Source organism: Pseudoliparis swirei, chromosome 13 (genome assembly GCF_029220125.1).
Source record: "Pseudoliparis swirei isolate HS2019 ecotype Mariana Trench chromosome 13, NWPU_hadal_v1, whole genome shotgun sequence".
Taxonomy (NCBI): domain Eukaryota; kingdom Metazoa; phylum Chordata; class Actinopteri; order Perciformes; family Liparidae; genus Pseudoliparis; species Pseudoliparis swirei.
Window position 1 is genome coordinate 19,988,707 of NC_079400.1, and position 18,207 is coordinate 20,006,913.

Below are 18,207 nucleotides of genomic sequence, written 5' to 3' on the forward strand. Positions count from 1 at the left end.
AGTACATTTCAGAGTATTATTCTATATATTCTTGGATTGGAAGTATTGATCCATTATTGTTTTCATCACTTTAATGTTGCAGCTTTAAACGTGGCGCTGATTTGACATTTTATTTTGGGTTGGAGTGGATTCCCACACAAACACTTTTAACAAAGTCAACTTTTATATTCAAACATTTATTTTTCCCCCGATTATACTTGAGAAATAAAGACTTTATTAAAATAATAATAGTAATACAATTGGCCAAAAGCAAGCTGCGCCTGTTAAAATGACATTCTCTCATTGCAAAAATTACGATTTATTTTTCCGTCGCTGTTAAATTTTTCCGTCATAGAACTCGCCGGGGGGCTTTGAAACCCTCCGTCCTGCTGGCAACATGAAATCATCGACTTCCATCCTCATGAAAAGAGTCCGGATCTGATCCGGGGGTCGTAAAAAGCACCGGTTAAAAAAAAAAAATGAATAGAAAAAAGGCACTTCAGGAATGAGAAGCGTGAGAAAAAGAAAAAACATGATAAATCACTGCGTATAAAGTACGTATATGTTCATTTTGAACTGAACACAAATACATTCAGTGATCTGAAGCAACCCACATGGATGTGATGTGCTCACCACACATAGAAAATACATTGTTCTACTTTAAAGATATTTAAGATATGTAAGTCGCCCCCTGGTGGTCAGTAGAGAGAAGGCAACATTTGCTATATATCCTGCTCTTCCGACTGATTAAAGGCTTTAGTTATTGATATTAAATGATAAGTCAGGAGATATTCTATTTATTTCTGATCGCCGTAAAAAGACCAATTAAATAATACATCCTAATTTATTATATTTAATATCAATCCGAATACGCACAGTAACTATTAATCAATGTCGTACATAAATATAGTGCAGTATCAAATATAAAGTAGCATCAAATTATTATACTCATTATACAGGGTGGCCCATTTCAGAAAAATACATATTATATTACTCGTAGGTATATAAGTATTGATTATTATACATTCTCATGTATGTGTTGATTATATTATGAAGTAGAAGTATAAAGTCGCATTAAATGGAAATACTGAACACTAAACTGAATGAAAGGTACTTCATTATTTAGCTTTAAGACATGAAGCAAAGACTTCTATACAACCAGAGGAGTTGCCCCCTGGTGGTCATTCGAGAGAAGGCTACATTTTAAGACACTTCTTCATCGGCTTCATTTGAGACGAGGTAACATTTGTGTTTAATAAAACTCATTATTTTGCACGGTGTACATTGGAGGCCAGGCAGGTCGTAAAAATATAGAATAATGAAACCAGACGTATACTTTAGACTTATACTCACTGGGATTCCACCCGATCCTATTCCCGCTTATTTTATACTTTTTAATAAAAGGAGCGTGTGTGTAACTTGGCTCTATCAGTGAATATATATATATATATATATATATATATGTGATGCGATCACAGAAATACGATCAGCAGTATTTTTGCAATAAATAGTACCATCTTGTTGAGCGCTCGTGTGTTCACTTTGGTATGTAGGGTCTGACCCCAAAGACCGACATGAGGGGATCGCCCTCGTGTTCAGATGCCGGTGATGTTCTCCGCCCCGCCGGCCGAGGCCGTGTCTTTGTCTCCCTCTGTGGGAACGATGCGGTACTGACAGCCCGGAGCCAAGTCCACGGCGGGCCTCGCCGGTTCGGGCGGCGCGGACGGTTGATCCCGCTGTGACAACTTCCTGTCCCTCGTGTCCAGCCAGTAGAACGCCACAATGAGGTAGATGGCGGAGGAGGTGACGACAGCGCTGCAGGCGATGAAGACGTAGAAGTACTGACCCGTCCTGTCGATCAGGATGCCTGCAGCAACGAGAACAAAGGAAAAAAACAAAAGATTTCAATTTCGACTTTGCCGGAAAAGTTTCTTTTTTTTTTATCCTCAAAAGGTTTTTGAAAAGGCTTAAATGTGGAATTTAGAATTTATTTATTTAATTTATTATTATTTTTCCATTTTTTTATTTATACAATTTTAATTTGTCATATATATATATATATATAAATAATACAATTAAAATAATGTTTATATATATATATCTACACATATTATAATTTATTTCCTTATTAATATTCTGTTGATTAAATAAATGCATATATGTGTGTGTATATATATATATTAGGGCTGTCAGCGTTAACGCGTTAATCTATGCGATTAATTTGGCCGCGACTTCCGGTGTTCGTTGAAGTTTTTGCACTCCTGACGGCGTTTCTCAATTCAAAGTACACGAGTTAACTGTACACCAGTGATTCTCAACCTTTTTTGAGCTGCGGCACACCAACCAAAATGACACAAAATGACACTCTAACACAGTACATACAATACATATAGTTAATAATATAGTTTCTAAATGTATTTATACTCAGTGTGAAACCTGGGCCTGTTTCGATGAACACAAAATGGATATCCTGGCAGTAATGCAAGAAAGACTCACGAAGCTCTTCCTCAACAGCTCTCAGTCTCTCTGTTTTTAGTTTTTATCGCAGTCAAGCTTGAGAAGCTCCGCTCACACAGACATGTGTGAAAATAGCTTTGTTGGCCAGAATGGGGAACTGTGACTCTTCCTGTGACGTCGTCATTCACGTAACCCGAGCAGATGTTTACTGTGGAGGTCACATGACTGCACTGGGGGGGGGGGGGGGGGGGCTGTAACTCCTCCACTGTACACAATATGCACGAGCCTATGGAAGTATTAATCTAGTCTCATCACAACACTCAACCAAAGTAACGTTGACAAGTCGTGTTGCGTAAACAAAAAGGCAGAAATACGAGAATATAAGAAAGATAATAAGTTAAAATGTCAAGAAATAATAAACACGGGTGAAGAGAAAAATAAGTAACAACAGTCTTTAAAATGGGTTTGGTAAAGATTTTAAAGATTAAATGAACATTGTCCTATATTAATATATATATGTTAATGTATATATATATATAAATATAAAAAATAATATATATATATTTATAAATATATATATTAATATATATACATACTTTTTATATATACTGTATATATATGTTTATATATATATATATGTTAATATTTATATATGAATATATATATATATAAATATTTACTAACGTATATTAATATATATTAACATATATATTAACATATATATTAATATATATATATTAATAAATATATATAGTTGGCATAAATACTACCAGACCTCTCACCTGCCAGCGGCGGCCCGACGAGCAGCGTGACGCTCTCCATGATGGAGAGCAGGCCGAGCGCCGAGGGGAAGCGGCTCATGTCCACCACCTCCATGAGCACGGTGTACATCAGCGAGCCCACCACGCTCATGGAGAGCCCGTAGACCACCACGTAGGCCAGCAGCACGCGGAAGCCGGGCCCCGCGCAGCAGATGGCGTTGCTCAGCCCGTTGACCAGCAGCGCCCAGGCGAACACGTAGACGTGGCGCCCCTTGAACCACGCCGCGCTGAAGAGCACGCCGATGGGCGGCCGCACCGCGATGTTCACCAGGCCCAGGATGGACAGCAGCAGCGCGGCGCGGCCCGGGTCCATGCCGTGGGCCGTGGCGTACGGCACCAGGTACACCAGCGGCACCACGAAGCCCAGCATCGTCCACGTGATGCCGACGGCGAACGCGCGGTAGCGGGCGTTGTGGCGCAGCTGGTCGAACGCCATGTGTTTGGTGAGGAACGCCGCCACGCGGCTCCACGTGCGTCCCGCCCGCCCGCTCGCCTTCCCGGCGCCGCCCTCCTCCTCCGGCGGCGGCGGCCCGTGGTTCATCAGCGGCTGGCCCCGGCGCCGCCCGGGCGCCCGCAGCGGCCGCATGACGGCGCCGCACACGCAGCTGTTGAGCAGCACGCCGCCCAGCACCAGGAAGCTGCCCCGCCAGCCCAGCGCCGCGTGCAGGTAGTTGCCCAGGAAGGGCAGCGTGCACAGGCCCAGCGCCGTGCCCGTGGACGACATGGCGTTGGCGAAGGCGCGGCGCCGCACGAAGTAGTGGCCGAGGATGGCCACCGCGGGCTGGAAGCTGAAGCAGAAACCCAGACCTGCGTGTGAAGGAGACATTCAGAGCGACTCGTCGTCCTCGGTTACGATCACGGGTCGATTGTCTCTCCGCGACCTCGAGGCGGAGCGGCCGCTGACCTGTGATGACCCCGGCCGTGAGGTAGAGCTCCTCCACGGAGCGGCTGAACGAACTGGCGGCCATTCCCAACCCGCTCAGGACGCCGCCCAGCATGACCGTCGCCCGGCAACCGAGTCGCTCCACCAGCACGCTGCAGAAGGGACCTGAGGGGGGGGGGGGGGGGGCACACGGAGGGCGGGGTCAGAGGTCAAAGACTTTGCAGCACACAGACGCATTCTGGAACGAGAACATGTTTACTCCTCTCACGCCGTGTCTCTCTGTGTGTGTGTGTGTGTGTGTGTGTGTGTGTGTGTGTGTGTGTGTGTGTGTGTGTGTGTGTGTGTGTGTGTGTGTGTGTGTGTCTGTGTGTGTGTGTCTGTGTGTGTGTGTGTGTCTGTGTGTGTGTCTGTGTGTGTGTGTGTGTGTGTGTCTGTGTGTGTGTGTCTGTGTGTGTCTGTGTGTGTGTCTGTGTGTGTGTGTCTGTGTGTCTATGTGTGTCTGTGTGTGTGTCTGTGTGTGTGTGTGTGTGTGTGTGTGTGTGTGTCTGTGTGTGTCTGTGTGTGTGTGTCTGTGTGTCTGTGTGTGTGTGTGTCTGTGTGTGTGTGTGTCTGTGTGTGTGTCTGTGTGTGTCTGTGTGTGTGTGTGTGTCTGTGTGTGTCTATGTGTGTGTCTGTGTGTGTGTGTGTGTGTGTGTGTGTGTGTCTGTGTGTGTGTCTGTGTGTGTCTGTGTGTGTGTGTGTCTGTGTGTGTGTCTGTGTGTGTGTGTCTATGTGTGTCTGTGTGTGTGTGTCTATGTGTGTGTGTGTCTGTGTGTGTGTCTGTGTGTGTGTCTATGTGTGTGTCTACGTGTGTGTGTGTGTGTGTCTGTGTGTGTCTGTGTGTGTGTGTCTATGTGTGTGTCTATGTGTGTGTGTGTGTGTGTCTGTGTGTGTGTCTATGTGTGTGTGTGTGTGTCTGTGTGTGTGTGTGTGTGTCTGTGTGTCTGTGTGTGTGTGTGTGTGTGTGTCTGTGTGTGTGTGTGTCTGTGTGTGTGTCTGTGTGTGTGTGTGTGTCTGTGTGTGTGTGTGTCTGTCTGTGTGTGTGTGTGTCTGTGTGTGTCTGTGTGTGTCTGTTTGTGTGTGTGTCTGTGTGTGTGTGTCTGTGTTTGTGTGTCTGTCTGTGTGTGTGTGTGTCTGTGTGTGTCTGTGTGTGTCTGTTTGTGTGTGTGTGTCTGTGTGTCTGTTTGTTTGTGTGTGTGTTGGTTTGTCGTCGGCAGGCCGGAATAGGACGTTGTGTACTCGTGCGTCAGGCTATGTGGGTGAAGGTCTCTGGAGGTCGCCAAAGGGGCGGGGCCATGAGGTCACGGTCCTCAGGTTGTAGTTTCTCGTTCACATGAAGCTTAGAGAAGATCCAGAGGAGACGCCCAGCTCAGCTCTGTCAGCTCGGGAAGATCAAAGGCATTCCCAGAGACCATGAGACCCCGAGACCACAAGACCCCGAGACCACGAGACCCCGAGACCCCTAGACCACAAGACCCCCAGACCACAAGACCCCGAGACCACAAGACCCAGAGACCCCCAGACCCCGAGACCACAAGACCCCGAAACCCTGAGACCCCATGCTTTTCTATATATATATATATATATGATAAATAATAAAATAAAATAATGTTTATATATACAAACACATATTATTATAATTAATTTCCTTCTTATTAATATTAATGAGATATTCCTTTATTTTTCCCAGTGGGGAAATTGCAGAATATTGTGTTGATTAAATAAAGGCATGTTTGTGTGTGTGTATATATATATATATATATACATTTCTTGCTAAATTATTACTATGAATATCATTGCTATTATGTTGATGTGCCTTGTGTTCTGAGGCGTGTGGATGCAGCCACGGATTAAAAACCACGCTTCACACGCTCGTATCCAAACAACATTATTATGATTATTTATCTCCTCTTCTTCAAGTTTCAAGTTTCAAGTTTTTATTGTCACATCCCCTTTTATACAAGTATAATCGGTTCGTGTTCGTGAAATGTTATGCAAAACAAAAAAGAATAAGAATGAGAATAAACTATACAGTGGATGTGGCAGAAAGAGGAAGAGGAACCTCCATAAACCAGCAGCGGGACATTCTGCACTGTAAAAACCGTTTGGTCAAACCGTGCGTGATTTATTGTTCAACCGAGATATCCACTAACATCTCAAACCTGTTTTTAATCCTTCAACATAAAAGACCTCCTGAGCCGGAATAACAGCATTCCTCCAGAGACTTTGCACACGGACAGGAACATGAAACTGCCAAAATAAAATCTGTGTTGACTTAGTGGGCCTGGGCTCAGCTCTTTGTTTCATGTTGCGTAACGTTCAGCAAGATGCATTAATCGGGGGGGGGGGGGGGCAACACACCCAGGAGTCAGAAGCACAAAGGAACATGTGTATATTTATATGTTTATACGTGTATGTTTATGTAGTTATTTTGTCTATTCGGTGCATTTTGCATTCTGTAGTTTGCCATTCAAATCTGCGTTAAATAAACAAAGCATAACTTCTCCCTGGTGTTTGTAATTTGACCTTTGCGATATCAGCTTTTCTATGTACTCTGCCCGGCAACCACACCAACAGCTGTGTGATGCTCGCAGTTCATATTGAAATATCTCCATTGTTTGTTTACCAATAACCTCAACATCCGTAGTATGACAATAAAGTGCTTTAACACAAATATGTACACTATCAAACAATCAGTAATGTGGATTTAATGACTAAATATGAGTAAAATAAATAAATAAATCACTTTACCTTTTAAAGTAACAACACTGATGCCATATAATATTGATATATTCTCCAGCCATAGCTTAAATTTGGTATTTTGTATAGTTTATACACCTAATTTGTCTTTAACATGTCAACATTATCTCTTGCATATGAGGGCTACCTGTTGCATCAATTATTCTATATTTATTCCAGCTCACGTTACCGTGTTCAGCTTTGTCGTCCTTGTTTTTAGCTTTTATGTCTTTTTTATTTTTTAGAAACGGTTGTGTGGGTCATAAAAAAAGAAATATATATATTTGGTGAAACTTTGGGGGCTTTTATTGTGAAGGACTCACAGGAAACGCAACACTGAGGTTAATGCTAACGGTGATTGTTTTGTGGAGACAAAAAAAGAAAGTTTCCAAAGAATGAAACGTGACTTTTAAATCTGTCCCCAGGCAGTGAAAAGTGAATATTTAACGTTAGCCACCGTTAGCTGCTAATCACACGAGACCAAGTTCGGCTCTAGCGGAATTTTTTTTTAAACCTCAGTGTGTGAATGAATATTAATGTGTTTTGTTGTCCTTATTTTTAGCTGTTACGTTTTTTTTTTTTTTTAAAGGTTGAGTGGGTGATAAAATACATATACGTATATAATTGGTGAAACTTTGGGGGCTTTTATTGTGAAGGACTCACAGGAAAGCGCTAGTGGAAAAAAAGACATTTACAGCATTTAAAAGAATGTGAAAGTAAATAAACTTTTTATTTATACTAAACAGTTTACAAAGAATGAAACGTGACTTTTAAATCTTTACCAGGGAGTGAAACGTAAATATATACAACGTTAGCCACCGTTAGCTGCTAATCACACAAGACCACGTTGTGTAGCGGAGAAGGAAAACAAAGCCCTCCGTGTGTGAATGAATATTAATGTTTTATTGTTCATGAGTTTTACTTTTCTCCTGTAGGAAAGTTAATGAGCCATTTCACAATAAATAATGACCCTTTAAAGTCTGTTTAGCGTAGCGTAGCTTAGCGTTAGCAGTGTGAGCTACAGTTTCTCATGGCACGGCGCGTTAAACACATTCTCTCTCTCAGGGTTTTTAACATGTTCCTCCCCAAAGTCCAGAGGCATTAAAGAACCACTAAAGGTACGTTAAAGTGTCAACTCCGTACTTTACCTCCCGCGTGGAGCACCGAGGTCATGATGGAGGGCACCCAGGAGGTCTCGCTGTTGGTGGCGTGGAACTCGTTCTGCAGGTCGGTGTAGAAGATGCCCATGCAGGAGGGAAAGGCCAGGGTCAGCGCCAGGACCACGATGGTGGCGGCCAGCACCACCCAGCCCCACCCGCCGTCCGGAGCCTCGATCGCGCCTCCCGGCTCCGGGCCTCCGCATTCGAACTCCCGGTCGGCGGCGGCGGCCTCTCGAACCTTCTCCGCGGCATCGCTCGTCCCTCCGGTTCCATCCGCCCGAGTCATTCTCTGCTCCGCGGTTCGGGGGAAGAAGCTCTCGGCGTGTCGTGACCTCTGCTGCCCATGTCACTGTCACCGCCGCGACCTTCAGGGACACAACGAAAGAGGGGAAACCATGCATCAGGAGCTGAAGGGAGGGGACATTCGAGGTCCCCAGAGGGCGGAGCCTAATGACTTTTAATGACAAAGGGAGGAGCCTAATGACTTTTAATGACAGAGGGAGGAGCCCAAAGACTTTTGATGACAGTGGGAGGAGCCTAATGACTTTTAATGACAGAGGGAGGAGCCTAATGACTTTTAATGGCAAAGGGAGGAGCCTAATGACTTTTAATGACAGAGGGAGGAGCCCAATGACTTTTAATGACAGTGGGAGGAGCCTAATGACTTTTAATGACAGAGGGAGGAGCCTAATTCAGCTAACTGACATTAACTAACCCTTTAGATGGCTAACGCTTTCCATAATGACCATAACAGAGCAATGTTTTGAGAATGCTTAATAATTGATTTATTAACTTTTGGTTCAAACTTGGATGTTTTTTTATTTAACTGCTACTTTTTCAAATCAGGACTTTCTCACTTAAAAACGTGGATTGTTCAACTTTTATTGGAACTAATCTTGGATTAAACTAACCCTGCAGGTCACAGAGTGTGTGACGGGTTATTTGTGTGTGGATGCAAAGAGAATCCCAACCTGGCAACCATGAGCCTAACAGTGGCTGGTGAGAACCCTCGAGAATGAATGAAGCACTGTGCTCTGTGCCCCCCCCCCCCCCCTCCCCAAAATATACTCAATGTCTTTTCCAGATGCACCACCTGACTGAGCAGAACCTCACACGTCCACCAAGCCGTGGCCTGTTGTTAAACCCCCCCCATGTCTCTATAGCAACAACCAGGAAGAGACACACCACGACCACGAGGAGGCCGAGAAGACCACAAGGAGACAAGTACCAACCAGGAAGTTACACAAAATTAATAGAAAGAGACACAAAATGAATAGAAAGAGACACAGAATAAATAGAAAGAGACACAAAATGTATACAAAGAGACTCAAAGTGAATAGAAAGAGATACAAAACGACCAGAAAAAAGACAACAAAGTAAAAAAAAGTAAAGAAAATTACCATGAGACTCAAAAGACACAAAATCTCTGCAAAAAGATACGGAAAAAAGGGTTTTAAAAACTCCAGAAAGACACAAAATGACATCAAAAATAAACAAAACAATAAAAAGACAAAATGACCAAATAAAAGACTGATACAAGTTGAACAATAAAACGACACACAAAGGCACAGAGACACAATAACAACAAAAACTACTAAAAGAGGCTAAAACTACTCTAAAGTCCGTGCACGTGGCCTCGTGCACGTGTCGTTTCATAATCCTGCAGCAGTGTGTGTGTGTACATAATTAATAAATGCACCATAAAGTAAAGTGATGCTGAGCCGCCGGTGCCTCCTGCGGGACAGTCCGCGGACATCCGGGTCTCTGGGACCTCTCAAACAGTGGAGCAGCAACACTCCCAGGACAGCAAACACAAATAAATATAAATAAACTCGTCATTTTGAAGTGTTACACGTCCCCCGCGCGGCTCCTCGCGGCGATGTGGGGCGTGTTAGCGGTCGTAGTCGGGAAGCTCCATCCCCGCACCGCTGGCCTCTCATAAACCAGCGCTCTTATTAATTAAGAAAACACGCACATTTGTTTTTCTGCTCATGCATCCGTGTTTTGACGTCACTGGATCCGCACTTTCGGAACCAACAGGAAGCATCGATCCCGTCCGTTAAATATAATAAATCAATGCAAAACAAGTTAAATAATAATCACCTTCTTTTTTTAAATGTTTTTTTCACTGTTGATCGCGGTCCTCCAGCTTTCTTCCTCCCCGTTAACCTCCTCGATGACTGGCGGGGTCCGTACCGGGGGCCTGCTACACCCCGTCGCGGAGCTCCAGCGTCCGCCGGTCCGCCCACGTGTGGGAGGAGACTCACGCAGCCGGGTTGGGCGGGGTCGCTGCTACTGCGCAGGCGCGGCCCTGCTGCAACACACACCCGCGAGAGGAGGACATCCGGGCGAGCAGCTGCTGCTCCGGGGGTCCCTGAAGGCCTCTGCAGCCGGATGTAGTACTGGAGTACACGGTGAGGGTACTTTATGTGTACCACGTTGCTGTGGTAAACATGTGACTAAGTGCATGTACTCAAGGTGGTCAACTTTCTAGATATTCTCACTTTATTCCAATACTAATACTTTATTTGTATTTTTCTTCTCCTAATGGTACTTTTACTTTATTTCTTTTTTCTACTAATGGTACTTTTACTTTACTTATTTTTTTTCTACTAATGGTACTTTCACTTTTCCAAAAATAAATTTTACTAATGGTACTTTTCCTTTTTTTTGTTGGATTTTTTTTCTACTAATGGTAATTTTTTTGTTTTGTTTTTAAAACTTTCTACATCTTCCATAAACATGTTTTAAACCCACAGAAGCAACAAAACAAGTACAAACACGTCAGAAACACAAGACACATTTTATGATTAAAAATCAGACTGGGTTTCGTTAAAATCGTCACATGTAAAAGAAAAAACGACAACTTTTTGTCGACAAAATTCGAAAAAATATAAAATAAATAAAAGTTGTCAGCTTCCAAATATATTTGTTTCTCCACGGTCTCCGTTGACAATATTCACATTGACATCAATACTGTTGATAAATGAACGTAACGGTAATAACATCTCAAGTCCTCTCTGAGTTGCAGAGCGGCGCGTGTCCACAGACGCATGCAGTGTGTTTACAGATTAACATGACCCATGGATTTAAAACTAAGTCTTTCTTTTTGAGTAAATGCTTTAAAAGCAGGGGGGGGGGGGCTTTAATGAAATGGGTCGGGCAATTTTTTGTTCTAAGCTATTCTGCATCTAGAATTTAAACCGACGTGACGAAGGTACAAAAACAACCGAGGAACACGAGCTGGAGACCAACTGTTCCACACGACAAATCTACACCTACGAACCAGAACCAGAGCCATACACCCCCCCCCCCCCACCACCACCCCCTACGCATCACATACACTTTGCACCAACACGAAGGTCAGACAAAATCCAGTACACAGTAGACGTCATAATCTCTAGAAAAATGCATGCTTTCATGTCTGTGCCCGAACAACAGATATATATATTTAAATATCCAAATATATTTGTATATAATTATATATATATATATTTGTATATAATATTTATATGTAAATAAATGAAAGATGTATCAATAAATATATATAGATGAATGTAGTATATATATTTATATATAAATAAATATATTCATATATATATTTATATATAAATTAAAATATATATATATACATTTTATGTTATTATTTTGCAGAACTGTTTGACTAACTAGTGGGGACGACTGCCTGTTATTAATTCACACGCAGAGCTTATTTAAAAAAAAAAAAAATTCTAATAAATTACACTCTTAAAGACTTTGAACACGTGGACTAAATATAGTGAAATCCTCCTCACCCATAAATATATTTTGTTAATATGTGGACGTGCCAATAAACAACATTATCATTATTTAACAGTCTTGTGGAGTTAAACGTATTCTCTTTAACTCATTTGGGTTTTCTGGTCTCCCTCTGGGGACCTCGACCCCGGCTTAATCCTTAGTTTGGGGGAGAAGTGCTTTGGGAGAGGAGTTGGTTTCATACGTTTAAAAAAAAGAAAAAACAAAAAGGAGGGGGCTCCAGCAGGAACTCAAGAAGAACATAAAACCGCAAAAAAATCAGATGATCACAAGTGCACTGCTGGAGTTTTATCAGGAGAACAGCAGCAGGAAGGAAGCCGTCGGCTCGATTCCCGCCCACATTCTGGTCAAAAACATAGACGCACGTATGAACTCGTGCACGGATTCACCTGGAAAGCAAGAAAGAAAAGAAAGAAAGAAGCAGCTGGCAGGTTTTCATTTTGTCGGTATCGTTAAAAGGCTGGCGACCTCGTCAAAGAGGTGGAGCCTCAAGTCATGATAAAGAGCGAGAGAGGGGGGGGGGTGCACGACACGGGTCAAAAGGCACGACACTGGACGCAGACGAGGAGGAGGCGACGGCCGCGGGGCAACGAGAGACGTTTGGGCGTTTTGTGAGCAGCGTTATCAGATTCTGCAGAACTCAAAACCTCAAACTGCACGAGAGCAAAAACATCGAAAGGGGGGGGGGCGACAACAACGGGGGGGCAGTTTATTTTTGTTCATGCGCGATATAACGAAACTGCATCAAATATGTTGTTTGTACAAAGACCAGACGCTCTGCTTCTTCTCCTTCTTCAGGATTGAGTGTGAGATGTTTCTGATATGTGGAACGAAGACGTTGCGTTGATGTGATTCTGTTCAAATTCACTGTTTTATATCAATGCACGTTTAATATTTGGGGTTTTTTCCACCGAAAATCAGTTTGAAGACATCACCGTAAATTTAAAAAAATAAAAAAACAATGAACGAAAAACAATCCTCACAGTAAAATAATATGTTACGGATTAGTTTCTCTTTCTCTTAGTCTAAAATGAGTCTTTTGCATTATTATAAATGCTCAAATAAAAGCTCACATTTCCCCCCCGGTAGCCCAGGGAGACGTCTTCAAACCCCCAAAGATATTTAATTTACGACGATAAAAATAAAAGTAGCATTTTCTGTTCCTCTATATTCAGATTATTTGACCTCGGCTTTAGTCGCTTGATGCAATTTTACAGGAAATGCACATTTCAAGCAGCAGAAAATTCAGTTTTACTTGCACACAAAACAAAAAAGGTGCATTTCTTAATAAATAAATTTGGAGGAACTTGAACATATTCAGCCTGATAATCGTTCAGCGGCACAAACACTTGATGTCACGTGTTTCCAAGAGGAATAAAGCACAAAAACAACGTCTCATAGCATGTGAAATATAAAAAAAGGCGACAGGTTCGCTTGCAGTCTGTAAATCTCTGCGCCGACGAGGGCTCAGGTGTCTTTTTTTAAGTTGCTACAAGTGCTGCAGGACACGAGGGGAGTGGGGGAGGGGCACATTTCATCTTCCTCCGATTACAATTTCAAGATATGCACGAGATCAAAAGCAGGGTGTCGCAGAGAAACACTTTTTTTGTAGTTTTTTTGGAGAAACACAAAAAACATGCAGCTGGAAAAAAATGAAAAAAGGCGTCGTGATATTTCAGTCGTGGACATAAAAAGCAGAGAGGCGCTGACACACACACACACACTGTGCGCCCGGGTGGGGAGTCCTTCGGGGGGGAATCCAGGTTATGAAAAGTGATCCCCCCCCCCCCATGTGGTTTAAATAGACTCCCCCACCGAGAGGATATGTAAATATGTGACGACTGATACAGAAATTACACCGTTTGTATATTCGTCACCGTGTAGCCGACAGTAGTTCATGAAGGTTCCTCACACGCCTCGACACATGGTACACTTTCAGTCAGTTGGTTTCTTCTTCTTTTTTTGTTGTTGAAATATCCCAACTTTTGCAACGGAAAGAGGGAGGAGCTACGGAATCGACCCCGGGAGCAGGATGATGATGATGATGATGATGGTGACGGCTGAAAGACGAAGGCTCCACTGCATCCGGCTGGTTCAAAACAGAGCGATTGGACTCCTCTCTCTCTCTCCCCCCCCCCCCGCCTCGGATATCTCGCAGAGGATTCTGGGAGTGCGGCGAGGGAGGCGGCGTCGTGGCGTTCCCTCCATCAGCAGCTTCAGGTTAAAGTCGTCCGTTCCTTTACGTCCTCCGACGTACAGAGCCAAATGTAGAAGTGATGAAGACGACGATGATGATGATGATGATGAGGATGATGATGGCGCCCGTCAGCACCGCAGTGACACCATCAAGAGGAGAGAAGAGCTGCTTCGGTGAAACCCGCTCGCTTGTAATCCCTTTTATACTCCGAGGAGGAGGAGGAAGGCCGTGTTGAAGCAGGCGTCGGGCAGCCCCCCCGCTGTGGAAAGGCACACCGGAGGAGAAGGAGGAGGAAGGCTTTGATGATGATGAAGATGAAGGTCGGGGGTAAAACTCGATAAAATGTTCCGTGTTATTGTTTTTGTTTTGTTTCGTTGTTGTCGATAAAGTTATTTGGCTCTTCACATGCGCGAGCCTCGCTCCTGGAGGATCTGAGAGGACGAGAGGAACAGGAAGTCGGGTCAATAAATCAGATTCAAGCTTCTCATGGGAATATTTAAAATGTTTACATAATAATAATAAGACTTTTAGGCAGTAGCCTTAGATTCAAAGTGTTTTAACAGAAAACATAACTATTAAATCTTCTTATTTCTTTGAGGTTATTTACGATTAAACAACTATTGAAATGTTGTTGTTTTTTATATATATATTAAAAAATGTTTTTGTATATACCTACATATTAGATGGGACACAAACAAATAAAACCCTATTAAATTATCAGGATTATTTGTTGCCCCCCCCCCTCCTCGTGACACCAGGGGGAATGTTGTGTTCCCTCGGGGCCCTTGGCCCCAGCGGGCGGGGCTTGCCTTGGCCTTCTCGGGGGGCGGGGCTTACCTTGGCCTTCTCGGTGGGCTCGATGACGATGCCGTTGCTCGAGTTGTTGAGCTCCCGGGAAACGACGCAGAGGAACTCCGCCTGGTCCTCGTTGCCGTAGTTATAAGAGGAGCCGATGCTGATGAGCTGAGGGCGGAAACATTCAGAAACAACACAAGCTGCAAATTCATAATAAAAATGAGTTACAATTTCTCTCTTATTTTCATCTCCCTCGTCATAATCTGCCCGGAGACAACAAACGGGAACTGTGGGAACTGACATTTAATTAATGTGAATCATGGGTGGTAAATTTATAAATTAATACATTACTTCATAAATAAATACATGTAATGAATAACTTAATGTATTAATTAATAAATAGATACATTATTTCTACATTTATAAATGTATTAATAAATTAATAAATTATGTATACATTAATATATGTACAAATGTATTAATAAATAGATACATTATTTATACATTTATTAATTTATTAATTAATAAATAAACTATGTATACATTAATACATGTACAAATGTATTAATTAATTAATAAATACATTATTTATACATTTACAAATGTATTAATTAATTAATAAATTATGTATATATATTAATACATGTACAAATGTATTAATTAATAAATAAATAAATAGATAGATTATTTATACATTTATAAATGTATTAATTAATTATTAGTAGTGTCTTTGAGTTTCTTGAAAGTGATTCCTCAATAAAATGTATTACATTAATACAAGTATCTTTAATGTAACCAGATCTATGATGTTAACTATAAAGTTTCTATCAAGTTGGACACCAACGGGATTAAATGCATTATTCTGGATTAAATGTGTAAACGTTAAAGGACGAACAACCGAAGCCTGAACGACAACACGACACACAAATGAAATACAAGAGTCGTTCACCTGCTCGAACTTCCAGCCGTCCGACATGGTGGAGACCATCTGGGTGAGCTCCTCCTCCTGGCACTGCAACACCCGGTACACGTGCTTCACGGGACCCTGAGGGAGCGAGAGCGTCAACACCATGGACTATATATATATTATATATATATATATTCTCTATGTGCGTCTCCCGCCTCTGGTACCTGAGAGGTGCGGTTCTCGTTGTCTCGTATCCGCTCCTTCACCAGCCGCACCAGAGACGCGATGTTGTAGAACTCGGCTTCCTCCAGGACGCCTGAAGGAGACACGGTCAAACCGGTGTGTGTGTGTGTGTGTGTGTGTGTGTGTATGTCGTTTCCTACCGTCCTCCGCCAGGTTTTTATCCATGATCAGCTTCCCGTGCCGAAGGTAGTTAAGGATGGGTCCGAAGTACGTGGGGTCCCTGTCGATCAGGTAGGCCCCGGTCTCGTCCTAAGGGGGGGGGGGGGGTGTAAGGTGAAAAGAGAAACCAAAGTACGAAAGGACAAAAGGAAGGAAGGTTAGGTCGGAAGCAAGAAAGGGAGGGAAGAGGATGTATGGGGGAAAGAGGAACACAAGGGAGGGAGGGAAGAAGGGAGGTAGGACAGAAGGAAGGGAGAAAGGGAGGGGAAAAGGAATGAAGGGAGGGAAGATGGAAGAGGAAGACAGGGAGGAAGGATGGAAGGGAGGAAGAAAGGAAGGAAAGTAGGATGGATGGAAGGGAGGGGGATGGAAAGAAGGAAATGAGGGAGGATGGAAGGAAGAACATAAGGAAGGGAGGGATGAGGATGTATGGGGGAAAAGAGGAACACAAGGGAGGGAGTGAGGAAGTAAGGGAGGAAGAAATGAAAGTAGGATGGAAGGAAGGGAGGGGTGAAGGAAGGAAAGGGGAAGAAAGGAAGGAAGGGAGGAAAGTAGCAAGGAAGGGATGTAGGAATAGAGGAAGATGTACACACAGTATATAATCTTAAATATTACTAAATAGAGATAAAGGGTGTTCCAGAAAATTATAAAGTCTGTAATGTAATATTTCTTTATTTATCATTAATTTAACTGTGCAATACTTCCATTAATACTGAATTCATCCCTTTTGTTAATACTTTAAGGCCTTTATTTATGTTTTCCTATATTATTCTATGCTTATTTACAGGAGTAACTATAATAAATACACATTCGCGTGTTTCAATATGTAGTGTATTCATAGGATATGCATTTAACTGAATATAATGAAATATTAGAAATAATAATTAATTAAAATCAACTAAATGTAATGCATATAATGCCGTTACGGTTCTTGTAGTTCTCGCAGCATGGCGCGTGTCTGTGCGCACCTTGTCGGAGTCCAGGTCCGGGTCTTCCTGACACAGGCGGAACAGGAACGACTTGGGGTCGCGACACAGCGTCTGCTTCGTGGTGATGAAGTAGGTGCCGCCGACGTTCAGGCGAACCCAGCGCGAACCGGGCTTCTCCGCCGGTTCGGACGGTGAGCTCGGGTTGCTCTTCGGCGGGAAGCCGAACACCGAGCGCCCGCCGCCGGGGCTCGACCCCCCGCAGCCGGGGCTCGACCCCCCGCAGCCGGGGCTGAGCTGGCTGCTCCGCGGCGGAACCATGAGAGTGGGCGACGCCAGGCGAAGTGAGCCGCGAACATCGCGGTGCTCCGGCTGCTCGATGGTTCCAGTGCCGCTCTGCTCCACAACATGCAGTTCAGCCATGTTTTTTTGGTGGTTTTTTTCTTTTTAAATATTAGTCTCTACAAAAGACACACACACACAAACACACGCGATTATCTGACCACACACTGCGGGGAAACACTTTCTCCCAGCCGACTTGTAAACAGAGCGACGGTGTTTTTTTTCGCGCATCGGGGCGTTGCTGCTCACACGCGGCCGCCTCTCGCGCCTCCAAGCCGCCGACGATTAAGACACGAATACGGCCCCCGAAGGCTGGACGGTGGCAGCGGAGCCGTGTTTAATCGTTTCTTCACGAGATAAATCGGTCATTCTCGTCTCTTCAAACGTAAATCAGAGGAAGGAGAAGAAAAGGGGCATTACTTCCGGGTTGTAATGTGATTATTGTTTACTTCCGCTGGGTCGTGGTTTTTCAAAATAAAAGCGAACACTGGTCGGCAAGTGGAATTATATCTTCTCAAGCAAATTATGTTATTTATTTATTTTGATCTGCAACATCTAATTAAACCTTAGATTAAGTTAAAAAATAATATAGAATATTTATTGTATTTTTTGTGTGTTTTGACTTATTTTACTTTGAACACATAAAAGAATAATTAGAGCAGAAATGGATTGGAAAATTAACAACTACATAATAAGAACAATTATTTCTCAATCATATTTATTCATTAGAAAATTAGCCTGCACATAATTCAGATGATTGAG

General features: G+C 43.1%; 2 protein-coding genes across 4 annotated transcripts; both read right to left on the minus strand.

The window, feature by feature from the left end:
• Positions 1–157: 157 nt before the first annotated feature.
• slc16a5a (solute carrier family 16 member 5a) lies at positions 158–10,289 on the minus strand. 3 transcript variants are annotated; one of them, XM_056430262.1, is made up of 6 exons: positions 10,182–10,289; positions 9,778–10,029; positions 8,067–8,443; positions 4,162–4,305; positions 3,219–4,064; positions 158–1,846 (listed from the first exon to the last, which is right to left on the minus strand). In XM_056430262.1, exons 2-6 carry the CDS (start codon positions 9,832–9,834, stop codon positions 1,408–1,410), a joined length of 1,863 nt encoding a protein of 620 aa, XP_056286237.1. In that variant the 5' UTR covers positions 9,835–10,029; positions 10,182–10,289; the 3' UTR covers positions 158–1,407. The 3 variants fall into 3 exon arrangements, with proteins under 3 accessions (XP_056286237.1, XP_056286240.1, XP_056286239.1); XM_056430265.1 differs by lacking the exon at positions 9,778–10,029 and having other exon boundaries at positions 1,490–1,846; XM_056430264.1 differs by lacking the exon at positions 10,182–10,289 and having other exon boundaries at positions 1,490–1,846; positions 3,219–4,045; positions 9,778–10,161.
• A 573-nt stretch (positions 10,290–10,862) lies between these two features.
• Positions 10,863–17,981, minus strand: kctd2 (potassium channel tetramerization domain containing 2). Its single transcript, XM_056430296.1, has 6 exons — positions 17,146–17,981; positions 16,159–16,267; positions 16,000–16,091; positions 15,818–15,913; positions 14,911–15,036; positions 10,863–14,504 (listed from the first exon to the last, which is right to left on the minus strand). Exons 1-6 carry the CDS (start codon positions 17,524–17,526, stop codon positions 14,475–14,477), a joined length of 834 nt encoding a protein of 277 aa, XP_056286271.1. The 5' UTR covers positions 17,527–17,981; the 3' UTR covers positions 10,863–14,474.
• Between the last annotated feature and the right edge of the window lie 226 nt (positions 17,982–18,207).

Excerpts from the sequence above, each read along its gene's own strand:
- slc16a5a (XM_056430262.1), bottom strand. The coding sequence starts at position 9,834 with ATGTCCGCGGACTGTCCCGCAGGAGGCACCGGCGGCTCAGCATCACTT. Across the intron at positions 8,444-9,777 it reads CAGCATCACTTTACTTTATG|GTCGCGGCGGTGACAGTGAC; the intron begins GTGCATTTATTA and ends GTGTCCCTGAAG. Across the intron at positions 1,847-3,218 it reads CGTCGGGCCGCCGCTGGCAG|GCATCCTGATCGACAGGACG; the intron begins GTGAGAGGTCTG and ends TCGTTGCTGCAG.
- kctd2 (XM_056430296.1), bottom strand. The coding sequence starts at position 17,526 with ATGGCTGAACTGCATGTTGTGGAGCAGAGCGGCACTGGAACCATCGAG. Across the intron at positions 16,268-17,145 it reads CGGACCTGGACTCCGACAAG|GACGAGACCGGGGCCTACCT; the intron begins GTGCGCACAGAC and ends CCCCCCCCTTAG. Across the intron at positions 15,037-15,817 it reads ACGGCTGGAAGTTCGAGCAG|CTCATCAGCATCGGCTCCTC; the intron begins GTGAACGACTCT and ends TTCCGCCCTCAG.